This window comes from Leucoraja erinacea, chromosome 14 (assembly GCF_028641065.1).
Source record: "Leucoraja erinacea ecotype New England chromosome 14, Leri_hhj_1, whole genome shotgun sequence".
NCBI classification, from domain to species: Eukaryota; Metazoa; Chordata; class Chondrichthyes; order Rajiformes; family Rajidae; genus Leucoraja; species Leucoraja erinaceus.
Window position 1 is genome coordinate 20,915,264 of NC_073390.1, and position 14,519 is coordinate 20,929,782.

The 14,519-nt window shown below is 45.1% G+C and overlaps 1 protein-coding gene across 1 annotated transcript in view; it reads left to right on the top strand.

Moving 5' to 3' along the window:
- The window catches only part of LOC129703370 (mediator of RNA polymerase II transcription subunit 12-like protein), a 453,395-nt gene that overhangs the window by 398,544 nt on the left and 40,332 nt on the right, over nt 1-14,519 (top strand). The window contains exons 35-36 of the mRNA XM_055645744.1: nt 10,138-10,299; nt 13,736-14,098. Coding sequence (XP_055501719.1) covers nt 10,138-10,299; nt 13,736-14,098 — 525 coding nt within the window. The remainder of the gene's footprint in view (nt 1-10,137; nt 10,300-13,735; nt 14,099-14,519) is intronic.

The window sequence follows — 14,519 nt, forward strand, 5'->3', positions numbered from 1 at the left end:
TGAACCAAATTAGGTTTTTAACAATATTCATTTTAAGAACCCTTGATGTGTGACATGCATAAACATCTATACACATGTGCAGATATATGCAAGTATATACTGTATCTGTGCAAATGCATGTGTATGTATATGTGAATGTGCATGTGAATGTGCCCACTTACATGCATGTTTGTGTGTTAACATGCATGTGTATGTGCATGCATATGCATACACATGCATGCATGTATGTGTGGATAAGCAGGTGCGTGTGTGTTGACGTTTTACAATTGAAAATCCAAGGCTTGTAAGAGTAGAGGTACAAAAATGTATTTTGCTAGGAAGATGATGCTGTGGGAGTCTCATGCAGGAAGATATAGTTAAGATTCTGAATGGGCCAAGAATTGATTACAAGGAAGTACAGGAGAGGGAAGCTAAAACCTGTGTCGATCGTCCAAATGAGTTCAGATGGCAGCTCTTTCCTTATTCTCACTGACTATGGGTGCTGTTTGTATGGAGTTTGTATTGTGACTGTGTGGGTTTTCCCCAGGTGCCATGGTTTCCTCCCACACTCCAAAGATGTACAGATTTGTAGGTTGAATGGCATCTGTAAATTGAAAATTGTTCCTCGTGTGAAGGATAGTGCTAGAGTACGAGGTAATCACTGGTTGGCACTGACAAGTGACCACTTGCTGCACCTTGGCATTTCAGTTTATGCACAAGAATGCCTAAATTCCTCTATCCTTCACTCAGTCTGCAATCTCTTTGCACTTAGATTCAAGATTCAAGATTCAAGATTCAAGATAGGTTTAATTGTCACATGTGCCAGATGGCACAGTGAAATGAATTCCCATACAGCCATACAATAAAAATAAACAGGACTCAACACACTATAGAATTTAACACAAAACATCCCCACACAGCAGAATCAAAGTTTCCCACTGTGTGGGAAGGCACCAAAGTCAGTCTCTTCCTCCACTGTTCCCCGTGGTCAGGGCCTCCCCAAGCCCTCCGCAGTTGCAGCTACGGGCGGCCCGATGTCCAGGACCGCTCGTCGGGATGATACAAGTCCGACGTCGGGGCTGCGGGACGTCCTCAGCGGCGTGGACACCAGAGTCGGCCCCCTCCTACCGGAGTCGGCGGCTTCCAATGTCCGTAGGCCGAACGCCGGGTGGAGATTGCTGCTGTAGGCCCTCTGCAAGGCGCCCCAGGACTCCACGATGGCGGTCAGCGCCACCCGCGTTGGAAGCTCTCCGCACCAGAGCTCCACGATGTTGGAGCAGTGGCCCAATGCTCCGGAGCTCCAAACGGCGATCCAGGTAGGCATCGCTCGCTCCGCGGTGACTCCAGCGCTGCGCCGCCGCTGTAGCAGCCCTGGTCCGGTTCCCGATCCCCAGCAGGAAAGGCCGCTCCGATCCAGCTGGTAGGCCGTGAGGTGGGGGGCGAGGACGCGACTCGGAGAAATAGTCGCGTCCCCGCCAGGAAGAGACTTGGAGACGGTTTCCCCCTTACCCTGCCGCCCTCCCCCACATAGAAAAGTAAAAGTTTCCCCCTAAAACAGACTTTGGACTAACTAAAAATAAAAAAAAGATAGAAATGACAGGTAGGTTGAATGGCATCTGTCTGCTGACTGACTGCTGCCAGTGCAGCGCCCCTAGCTGTCTACCTGTAAATTCCTGCTATCAAAGAGCATGTTCCATTTTTTCAGTATACAGTACATTAATGATTTGGTGAAGAAAATCGAGTTGCCATGACTTGAAGGCCTGAGCAATAGGGGTCAGTAGGGCAGACCAGAACTTTATTCCTTGGAGCACAGGAGGCTCAGGAGTGATCTTATGGCGTTGTATAAAATCATGAGGGTAATAGATAGGCTGAATGCACAGAGTCTTTTATCCTGAGGGGGGGAATCAAGAACCAGAGGACATAGGTTTAAGATGAGAAGGGAAAAAATCAATAGGAACCTGAGGGGCGACGTTTTGTGGGATGAGTTGCCAGAGGAGACAGTTAAGGCAAGTACTATAACAACATTTAAAAGACATATGGACAGGTACATTTTTTAAAATACATTTGGGGAGGTACGTGGATAGGAAAGGTTTAGAGGGTTATGGAACAAACACAGGCAGGCGAGACTTATGTAGATGGGACATGTTGGTCGGGTTGGGGAAGTTGGGCTGAAGGGCGTGTTTCTGTGCTGTATGAATGTATGACTATGACATGTGTATGACGATGACTGTATAATTCTATGACTCTAGATAATGAATTGACCTTAGGGTGTATTGGGCGCCGTTTCCAAATTTACACAATTCTATAGGTGTGGAGAAATGTAAAAAATAGAGTAATAGATGTCAAGGGGATATAAACAGGCTGATGAACGGGTAGCTGGAAATGTGATGAAATGTAATGCTGAGAAATGTGTAGTGTTACAATTTGTCGTTACGAAATGGAGGAAGTAATATCAACTGGTACTGATAAGGTGCAGGAACTTTATATACGATTACACAGGAGCTCATTGAAACTGGCTGGCCATCTTAAGGAAGTGACTCGTAAATCATACTGGATCCTGGGGTTGGTTTTAAAAAGACACTAAGTGTTGGAGTAACTCAGCGGGTCAGGCAGCATCTCTAGAGAACAAAGATAGATAACGTTTCGGGTCTGAAGAAGGGTCTCGACTCGAAAGGTCACCTATCAATGTTCTCCAGATATGCTTTCTGACCTGCTGTTACCCCAGTACTTTGAGTCTTTCTCCTGTATAAACCAGCATCTGCATATTGTCAGGGTTTGGTAATTAGAGGCGTAGAATACAAGACCAAAGGAGTTGTGATCGACCCTGATATAACACTGGTTCAGCCTCAGTGCCCGAATGTGTTTCTTTCTGAACATTACACCATTAAGAATGATTGGTATGGACGTTGGTTGTTGGGAACGTTTCTGCGTCTGACGAATCTTATAGAATTATAGAACTGTGTGTCTATGCCTATGACTGGGGACGGCACAGTAGCGCAGCAGTAGACTTGCTGCTTTACATCGCCAAAGACCCAGGTTCGATCTTCAAGCTTGACTATGGGTGCTGTCTATACGTAGTTTGCATGTTCTCTCTGTGACCGCGTGCGGTTTCTCAAGGTGCTTCTATTAACTGCCCACATTTAAAAGATATGCAAGTTCATTAGTTAATTAGACTCCGTAAACTGCTCCGAGTGGGTCCAATACGAAACTGGGATAACATAGATCCAGTGTGAATGGGTGATCATTGGTCAGTGTGAACTTGGAGGACCGAAGGACCTGTTTCCACACTGTAACTTTCAATCAATCAATCAATTCGTCACAATAGAGACGATGGAGAGAAGCTATTCTCCTTGGTGGAGGCATCAAGACACCAGGGACAGAATGTCTGGGATTAGCAGAAGGGACAAAGCAGCATAGTGCTCTTTAAAACCCAGTGACTGGTTGTTTAAAATATGTTTACGAAGAGTAATAGTGGAGGAAGATTCAACTATTGAGATCCAAAGGGAGGTGAATAAGGACGTGAAAGAAATGAATATGCAGGACAAAGGAGAGAGGGTGAAAGTGCTGCTGCAAGCAAGATCTGCATTGTACTCTTGTTGTACTTGTGCATGTGATAATAAACTCAACTTGATGGGTCAATGCCAGGAATCGATGTGAGGAAGCTGCACTGGTCTTCCATGGGGCCAGCAAGGAATCGACAGGCTGAATAGCCTCCCTCTGTGTCCAACCTTCCTGATTTTGGTGGTATTCGGTGTGTAATTATGTTCTCTACAGCTTACCACCTTAGTGTGGATCAGTAAAACACTGAGTCAAGCACTGGATCAGCTAATTCTTTATTCTCACTCACAAACGAACTTCCCATACGATACCCAACCAACCTCGGGTCTGATCCTTGTCTTTTCTCGTCCAAGCCCTCGTGCAAGTAGACACCTCCAGACAGTCATACAGTCCCGAGTGCACCTCCAGAAGATCGACTCCAATCCATGTGGTGTCCCCTCTTTTATACCATATCGGACCCTGTGGCGCAAAACTATATGGGGGTTCAGGTGTTTGTGGATGTAAATGAAAGAGATTTCTGATCAATTAACAGCAGACTTACACTTCCTTGTGTTTTCTCCGGGTGTTCCAGTTTCCTCCCACGATACAAAAACATTCAGGATTGTAGGTTAATTGACCTGTAAATTGTAAATTGTCCCCAGTGTGTAGGATAGTGCTACTGTACAGGGAGGACGTTAGTCGGTGGACTGAAGGGCCTGTTGCCACATTGTATCTCTCGAGATCAAAGACTAAAAGCTTTTCAGTATACCTCGGTACAGGTGACAATAATAAACCTAGACCTATGCTTACATGAAAGTCCATGATTAGATTTTTGTGGTGAAAAGCCACTGGTCTCTTGTGCCAAGTCCCAGCAAGTTTGGGGCCTCTGCCTTTGCAAATGTGGAAGTTGGGAATAGACAATAGATGCAGGAGTAGGCCATTCGGCCCTTCGAGCCAGCACCGCCAATCAATGTGATCATGGCTGATCATCCCCAATCAGTACCACTGCCTTCTCCCCATATCCCCTGACCGTTATTTTTAAGAGCCCTAATACAGAGAACCGACCTCCACCCTGAGGCAGAGAATTCCACAGACTCACAACTCTCTCGTGTTTCCTCGTCTCCGTTCTAAATGGCTTACCCCTTATTCTTAAACTGTGGTGCTGGTTCTGGACTGCCCCAACATCGAGAACATGTTTCCTGCCTCTAGCGTGCCCAAACCCTTAATAATCGTATATATTTCAATAAGATATCCTCTCATCCTTCTAAACTCCAGAGTATACAAGCCCAGCCGCTCCATTCTCTCAGCATATGACAGTCCCGCCATCCCGGGAATTAACCTTGGAAACCTATGCTGCACTCCCTCAATAGCAATAATGTCCTTCCTCAAATGAGGGGACCAAAATTGCACACAATACTCCATCCAGGTGGTCTCACTAGGGCCCGATACAACTGCAGAAGGACCTCTTTGTTCCTATACTCAACTCCTCTGTTATGAAGGCCAAAATGCCATTTGCTTTCTTCACTGCCTGCTGTACCTGCATGCTTACTTTCATTGATTGATGAACAAGGACCCCCAGATCCCATTGTACTTCCCCTTTTCCCACTTGACACTTAGATAATAATCTGCCTTCCTGTTTTTGCTACCAAGGTGGATAACCTCACATTTATCCACATTCAACTGCCATGCATCTGCCCACTCACCCGACCTGTCCAAGTCACCCTGCATTCTCATAGCATCCTCCTCACAGTTCACACTGCCACCCAGCTTTGTGTCATCTGCAAATTTGCTAATGTTACTTTGAATCCCTTCATCTAAATCATTGATGTATATTGTAAATAGCTGCAGTCCCAGCACCAAGCCTTGCGGTACCCCACTAGTCACTGCCTGCCATTCTGAAAGGGACCCGTTAATCCCTACTCTTTGTTTCCTGCTTGCCAACCAATTTTCTATCCATGTCAATACCCTACCCTCAATACCATGTGCCCTAATTTTGCCCACTAATCTCCTATGTGGGACGACAGATGGCGCAATGGGCTAAGTGTTCGGCTGGTGACCGGAAGGTAGCTGGTTCGAATCCCGCTTGGAGTGCATACTGTCGTTGTGTCCTTGGGGCAAGACACTTCACCCACCTTTGCCTGTGTGTAAAATGTAATGTAATTATGTGAAGCACTTTGGGGTCAATGCAAGTTGACTAAAAATGTGCTATATAAATAAGATTTAATTAATAATTAACAAAAGGAACTTGCTAATGCTCACCTCTGGTGCTGCAAGGCGTGTGCTCTCAACACGTGACACCTTGTGCCCTCCTCCGAAAGCTTGTGTTCACATTAGCTCCGACCGCTTAACCGAATAAGTGTTTTTGTTGTCATATGCACATGTACAGAGAGAGATACTGGTGCAATGAAAATCACGGGCACATTGACAACCAGACACACAAAAAATAAATTATAGATAAATAATAAATAAATTACACTCTATATTCTGTAAGAGAGTGAAACGAAAAAAAGATTGTGCAAAAAATAAGACATCAAAGCAAAACACAATTTAAAAATACATATGAAAACACAGCAAATACACACAAATATAAATTTGGCAAAGGAAGCATTGCTTGCCATTACCTACACAGAGGCTGCCTAACCCACTGAGTTCCTCCAACACTTTGTGTTTTAGTTTAGAGATGCAGCATGGAAAAAGTCCTTTCGGTTCACCGAGTATCGACCATCGATCACCCTGTTCATACTAGTTCGATGATATCCCACTTTTGCATTCACACATTAGGGGAAACTTTACTGAGGCAAACTAACCTACAAAGCCGCATGTCTTTGGGATGGTGGATGCAACCGAAACGCCTGGAGGAAACGCAGATGGTCACAGGCTCCGGTTTCCTCCCATATTCCGCAGGTTTGTCCATTATTTGGCCTCTGTAAACTGCCCTTAGTTTGTAGGGAGTGGATGAGAAAGTAGGAATACATAGATCTAGTGTGAATGGATGACCATCGGTCAGCATGAGCGTGGTGGGCCGAAGGTCCTGTTTCCATGCTGTATCACTAAACTAAACTAACCTAAACTAACTGACCAAAATGCAGCCTCACCAAACATTATCCCTCCATGGAGAATGAAGGAAATACGTGTGTTTTAGCTTGTGGAAATCCAGTCCCGATCACAAGCTAATGTCACTATGATATCCTTGCATCTTGCTGCCAAGATAGCAAAAACAAGGCAGTGAAAAAAAATGTCCAGAAACCGTTTATGAAGAGAGCTGACAAACCTGAGATGAAGCTGATAAATGCAGCTGACACAAATTCATAAAGCACCTGTTCCAATATAATTCCGTTAACACTTACCAAGATTATTTTTCATTTTTCTTTTTGGCAGCACTTAATTCCGACAGAAACTTTAAACTTTCTTCACTGGATGTTTCCAGGTTTCATTTAAGTTGCCACTATTTATAATCAATGTATTAACATTTTAAACTACTGGTACTAGGTCTCAAGACTTGTCCATTAATCTGTCTTTGGGCTACTGACATGCACCCAGTCTTTCTTCTGCACACAAGGGACTGTCTGCACAGCCTTTATTATGTAATCACAAATTAAGGGGGGCACAGCTGGTAGAGCTACTGCCTCACAGCGCTAGAGTCCCAGGATTGATTCTAACCTCAGGGGCTGTCTATGTGGATCTAACATCCACACAAGCTGTTTAACCTGATATAACTAAATATTTTCTATGTCAATAGTGAGCATGTTTCTGCCCTGGCCTTCATCCTGAAAGAATTGTCAACGAATCAAAAAAATTGAGGTGAAAAGTCTCTCCGAGAGTGAATAGAAAATGGAACTTGCTACCACATGATTATCAGCTATTGAAACACATTGTAAGATAATATTGAATGTGGAACAAGTGAATAAGAATGTGTAGGAAGAACTGGGGATGCTGGTCTACACCAACGATAGGCACAAAATGCTGAAGTAACTCAGCGGGTCAGACAGCAAATCTGGATAAAAGGATAGGTGACGTTCCGGGTTGAGAACCTTCTTCAGCCCTCAATAAGGATAGTTGTACATGCTTATTTAAGCACGGCAATGATGCATGGCTCAAAATTCCTTTGAATGCATCCCTGAATGTATCCACAGTGGAAATGCATCCTGCGGTACCCTTTCGGAAAAAGCATGGCAGTGCAATTAAAGTCATTTGGAGATGTTACCTTGAAACTACAGGCATTTCACAAATCGGTGAACCACCTTATTCATACAAAAACAATGAAGGTTTCTGAAAGTAATGAAGATGTAAATAGTAGAGGTGCAGTCCTACAGGTCTCATTGAAGAAGCAACGGAGGAATTGTGGGCTGGTAATTTTGTCACACTACGTTGAAGGAAAAGGGGCAAGCTACAAGGAAATTCAGACAAACCAACACTTATTGTGATTTTCCAAGAGTGTGTATTCAAGGGTAAAATAAACTGCATTTAAGGGCGTGGGTTTAACTTTAGAGAAATAACGTGAAATAGGCCTTTGGCCCACCTAGTCTGCGCTGACCATACACAAGCACAATCCCACACACTAGAGGGAGTTTACAATTAACCTCCAAACCTGTACGTCCTTGGAATGTGGGACGAAACTGGAGTACCCAGAGAAAACCCACTTTGTCACGGGGAAAACGTATAAACTCCGTACAGGCAGCATCCACGGTCAGGATCGTACCCAGGTCTCTGGTGCTGTAAGACACCAAATCTACCGCTGAGCTACTGTGCTGCCCTAGGATATTCCAGGAAAGCCAGCATGGGCACAAAGCGCTGGGGTAACTCAATGAGTCAGCATCTCTGGAGAACATGGATAAGTGACCATGGATAAGGTCAGGACTTCTTTTTTTCAGATCCGTATTCATTTTCTCCAGAGATGCTGCCTGACCTGCTGAGTTACTCGCTAACTTTGTGTCCATTTATGTAAACCAGCATCTGTAGATCCATGTTTCTACAAAGCCAGCATGATTTCCAATCCTACATGTGACATGGACCGTGTTTGAAAGACTAGAATTGAATGCCTACCCTCTAAGTGTTCTGGTAGATGGTGAACTCTCCCCTTGAATGGATGAAGCCCATGTGAACCTCATATTTCGCTTGGGCAGTTTACAACCCAATTGTATGCGAATTTATGTCTCTAATTGCAAGTAACCCATATATTGCCTCTCTCTACATCTCTGTTCGTGTCCCTTCGTTATCATCTCTTCCACAGCCAACGATGGACCATTTTGGGCTCCACCTTTTACAATACGTTTAAATATTCATGAAATCAAACAGCAATAGTCACCATCCCCGTCCCCTGCCTGAAATAATTCTCTGAATCTGTAGAAGGGTCTCGACCCAAAACGTCACCTGTCCATCTGTCCAGGGCACTTTCTGTGGCGCGTGGAGTTCTGGGTAAGCAGCGCCGCCATTGCAGGCGTGAGTTCTGCTTGCTGTGGGGCACTTTCAGGGGGGAGCGGCCTTCTGGATCAGCACTGCTGCCATTGCCATCTTGTTTCCGATGTAAACTTGAGAGATGGTACAGGGTTGTGGAAATTACAAATTGCCAGCATTGTTCACATGTGCGATTCAAGTACAATGTCACCTGTTGCGTAAGTCGGGAGGTGTCTATATGTTTAATTTACACGCCTTTGAATTACGTGCCACTTTTCAAGCACGTACCTCCCGTGTAAAATGCAAGGTGCCTGTACATGGACACTGATGTGGTGGTACCCAAAACGAAACAAAGTGCTGGAGTATCTCAGCGGGGCAGGCAGCATCTCTGGAGCACATGGATAGGTGATGTATCAGGTTTGGACCCGATAGACAACTTGATATGGTGGTTGTGGATGTTTGGAGGTCTGATGTTTTGAGAATGACCAAATGTTTATGGCAGATTGTGTTTAAACTTTTGTTGCATTGGAAGTGTGGTAACTATGACCCCAGCGATAATTGAGTTAATGTATGATGAGCCTACACTCGCTGGAGTTCAGAAGGACGAGGGGGAACCTCATTGAAATTTATCAAATAATAAAAGGCCTGGATAGAGTGGATGTGGAGAGGACGTTTCCATTAGTGAGAGAGTCTAGGACCTGAGGGTACAGCCTCACAATAAAAGGACGTACTGTACCTTTAGAAAGGAGATGAGGAGGAATTTCTTTAGCCAGAGGATGGTGAATCTGTGGCCAAGTCATTGGGTATTTTTAAAGATTGACAGATTCTTGATTAGTAAGGATGTCAAAGGTTATGGGGAGATGAATGGGTTTGAGAAGGAAAAATAGAACAGCCATGATTGAATGGCGGAATAGACTTGATGGGCTGACTGGCCTAGTTCTGTTCTTGACTTATGAACGTGTGCTTTAATGTTTTTCTGGAGAACATGGATAGGTGACGTTTTGGGTCAAATCCCAATCGACACCTTGATACAGTGGATTTGGGAGGTCTGATGTTTTGTGGATGTCCACATATTTAGGAAAGATTTGTTTAAACTCCTGCTGCATTGGACGTCTGAACTAAGTGTGGCAACAAACAGGGAAGACTGGAGACGTGTTGACTCTTCTCCGCGATGGGCCTCACTTGCGGTGTTTGATATCTTCTCCTCTATTTTTCTTTCTCTGCCAGAAAGAACTGGGAGATAAACATTCGGAGAGCATCGACAAGGTGCGCCAGCTGCTTCCGTTGCCAAAGCAAACCTGCGACGTGATCACCTGTGAGCCGATGGGATCTCTGATCGACACGAAAGGCAACAAAATTGCAGGATTTGACTCCATTGATAAAAAACAGGCAGGTATTCTGTGAGGGTAGAGTTAGTGACCTTCAATTAAGTTTTTGCCTTTAGTTTCAATAACATTTCATGGCTGTATGGTGGCGGGGCTGGTAGAGGTATCCTATTGAAGTAGCAATGAGATGTGTGTGAAGTGCACCCTGAAACAGGGTCACATTTTCCTTGTGGCTGTGCTACTTGGAATCAGAACTTAACTCTTTGAGCGGCACACTGGCGCATTTGGAAGACCTGCTGCCTCACAGCACCAGAGATACAGGTTCGATCTTGACCTCGGGTGCTGTCTGTGTGTGTCTCATTGTGAACGTGTGTGTTTCCTCTGAGCCCTCCGGTTTCCTCACACATCTCCTGTGACTGGTGGTGTGCCTCAGGGCTCGGTGCTAGGCCCATTACTGTTTGTCATCTACATCAAAGATTTGGATGAGAACACACGTGGCAGGATTAGCAAGTTTGCTGATGATACAAAAGTGGGTGGTTTTGCAGAAAGTGAAGATGGTTGTGATAAATTGCAGCAGGATCTTGATCGGTTGGCCAGGTGGACTGAGGAATGGTTGATGGAATTTAATACAGAGAAATGTGAGTTGTTGCATTTTGGGACGTCCAACATGGGCAGGACATACACAGTAAATAGTAGGGCTCTGTGGAGTGCTGTAGAGCAGAGGGATCTAGGAGTACAGGTGCATGGTTCCTTAAAGGTCGAGTCGCAGGTAGATATGGTGGTCAAAAAGGCTCTTAGCACATTGGCTTTCATCAGTCAGAGTATTGATTATCGAAGTTGGGAGGGCATGTTGCAGTTATGTAAGATGTTGGTGAGGCCGCATTTAGTGTATTGTGTTCAGTTCGGGGCACCATGTTATAGGAAAGATATTATCAAGCAGAAAATGGTTCAGGAAAGAATTATGAGGAAGTTGCCAGGATTAGAAGGTCTGAGCTGCAGGGAGAGGTTTAGGCGGGGACTATTCCTTGCAGCGCAGGAGGATGAGGGGTGAACTTATAGAGGTGTATAAAATCATGAGAGGAATAGATCATGTACATGCACAGAGTCTCCTGCCTAGTGTAAGTGAATCGAGGGCCAGAGGACATAGGTTCATGGTGAAGGGGAAAAGATTTAATAGGAATCTCAGGGGTAACTTTTTCACACAAAGGGGGGTGGGTGAATGGAACAAGCTGCCAGAGACTACCCCAACATTTAAGAAACAGTTAGACAGGTACATGGATTGGACAGGTTTGGAGGGATACGGTCCAAATGCGGGCAGGTGGGACTAGTGCAGCTGGGACATGTTGGCCAATGTGGGCAAGATGGGCCAGAGTGCCTGTTTCCACGCTGTATGACTCTGGGACTATCCCAAAAGATGTGCGGGTTTGCAGGTTAATTGGCCTCTCTAAATCGCCTCTAGTATGTAGACAGTGGACGTTAAAGTGGGATAACATTGAACGAGTGTGAAGGAGTGGACTTGGTGGGATGAAGGGCACATTTCCATGCTATATATTTCAGTCAGCCAATCAAATGTTACTATGAATTATTGGCCATCTCTATTTGAAAAAGCCTTTGCTGTTATGCATAGTTTTTCAAGAAAGCGCCGAGCTAAAATAAAGGTCAGGTCATCACTAAGTTATAGCAGGATACTGTCCCTGTAATTTGTTTGTAACTCGAACATACAATCCTGGAGCTGTGCGGGGTGGAAACAGGCCCTTCAGCCCAACTTGTCCATGCTGAACATGAAGCGCCATCTAAACGTGGCCCATTTGCCCACATTTGGTCCATATCACTCTAAACCTATCCTCGGCCCTTCAGCCCAACTCATTCATGCCGAACAAGGTGCACCATATAAGCTGGTCCCAGATGCTTGCATTTGACCCATAGCCCTCTCAACCTTTTCTATCCATGAACCTGTCCAAATGTGTTTTGAAAGCCACAATTCTATTTGTTTTTATAGCTTCTTCGTGCGGCTTGTTTCAGATACGGAATACTCTCTGAGTGAAACGTTTATCTCTGAGATCCCTCTTAAATCTCTCCTCTCCCGCCTTAAGCCAATGCCCTCTAATTTTTGGAATCTCTGCCTTGAAGGTAAAAGACCGCCTGCTTTCACTATATCCATGCCCCTCATGATTCTGAACATCCCTCAGAAGCTTTGAGATCGGCAGGTGGCCATGATTATGGATCACATTCAGGTAGAAGAGAATATTTTAACTTGGCATGATGGTCGGCACAAACATAGTGAGCCTATTTCTATTCCATATTGCCCTGGGCTATGACATGTCAGGGGTTATGGGGAGAAGAGACGAGAATGGGGTTGAGAAAAGATAGATCAGCCTCGATTGCATGGTAGGGTAGACTTGATGGGCCAAATGGCCTAATGCTGCTCCTTTAAGTTATGAACCTATTACTCAGGCAGGGGTACCATCCACTCAATTCCAGTTATTTTTTTCATTCTCAATATTCTAGCTGTCTTTTTTCATTGTGAGAATCAGTAACACTTGTGATATTTGTTCCACTCATCACTTAACGCCTGCACTCACCACTAAACACCCACTTACAGCCTGACTCCAGTCTGCAAAGACTGGGCCCTCGTCCACAAGCCACCCCCTCCTTGCTGCCCATCATCAGTCTGGCCACTTCTCCATCACCAACAATAGAAATTGAGGCAGTGGAGAGGCTATTCAGAAGACAGAAAAGCCTGAAATCTCCAGGACAGGACAATGTTTCCCATCTACCCTCAAGCTCTGTGCCGAACAACTGCCACCAGTCTACACAGAAATTTTCAACCAGTCCCTGCAAACCTGTACTGTCCCAGCCTGCTTCATGTTCTCGATGTCGGGGGAGTCCAGAACTTAGGGGCCACAGTTTAAGAATAAGGGGAAGGCCATATAGAACGGAGATGAGGAAAAAGTTTTTCACCCAGAGAATTGTGAATCTGTGGAATTCTCTGCCTCAGACGGCAGTGGAGGCCAATTCTCCCGATGCTTTCAAGAAAGAGTTAGTTAGAACTCTTAAAGATAGGGAAATCATGGGATATGGCGCAAAGGCAGGAACGGGGTACTGATTGTGGATGATCAGCCATGATCACATTTAATGGCGGTGCTGGGTCGAAGGACCGAATTGCCTGCTCCTGCACCAACTGTCTGTTGTCTATTGTCTAAGTCTACCAAGATGGTGACCCTGTAATCTCAAATTTGTATTACTAAGAAACCCTCGGACTATCTTTGATTGGACCTTACTGGCTCTATCTTGCACTAGATGTTATTCACGTTATTGACTTTAACGTATCTGTACACTGTAAACGTCTCGATTGAATTCATGTATTGTCTTTCTGCTGATTAATTAGCATGCAACAAATGCTTTTCACTGTACCACGGTACATGTGACAATAAATTAAACTAAACTATTATACCAATTACTATTTTAATCTAAATTGTGATCCATGCTTCACACCACAGGGCCTCCAAGTGTCTACAAAGCAGAAGGTTAACCCCTGGGACTTATTTGAGGGACATAAAAATCCGGCTCCACTCTCCTGGGCTTGGTTTGGCACCGTGCGTGTTGATCGGAAGGTCATCAAGTACGAAGACCAGCATCACCTCCTCTTGTACCACACGCATCCCAAGCCCAAGCCACGGAGTTATTACCTGGAGCCCCTGCCGCTCCCACCGGAGGACGAAGAGGAGCCCCCCACTCCTGTTTCCCTCGACTCGGAGAAGAAGCCCATGGAGGTGGCTGACCAGAACAAAACCGGCCAGGAGGAAGAGAAAAAAAACAAGAACAGGAAAAGGAAGCCAAAGTCTTCAGCGTCAAGAATAGATGTAAGGACCAACTCCTCTCCATGTTATTACTCCTGTCTCATTACATTTGGGGTGGCAGTGTGAGCTGCAAGGAGGATGCTATGAGGCTGCAGGATGAATTGGATAGGTTGGGTGAGTGGGCAGAAGCATGGCAGATGCAATATAATGTGGATGAATGTGTCATTATCCACTTTGGTGGCAAGAACAGGAATGCAGATTATTATCTGAATGGTGTCAGATTAGGAAAAGGGGAGGTGCAACGAGACTTGTGTGTGCTTGTATATCAGTCACTGAAAGTAAGCATGCAGGTACAGCAGGCAGTGAAGAAAGCTATTGGCATGTTGCTCTTCATTGTGAGAGGAATTGTGTTAAGGAGGTCCTGCTGCAGTTGTACAGGGCCCTCGTGAGACCTAGAGGATTGTGTGCAATTTTGGTCTCTTAA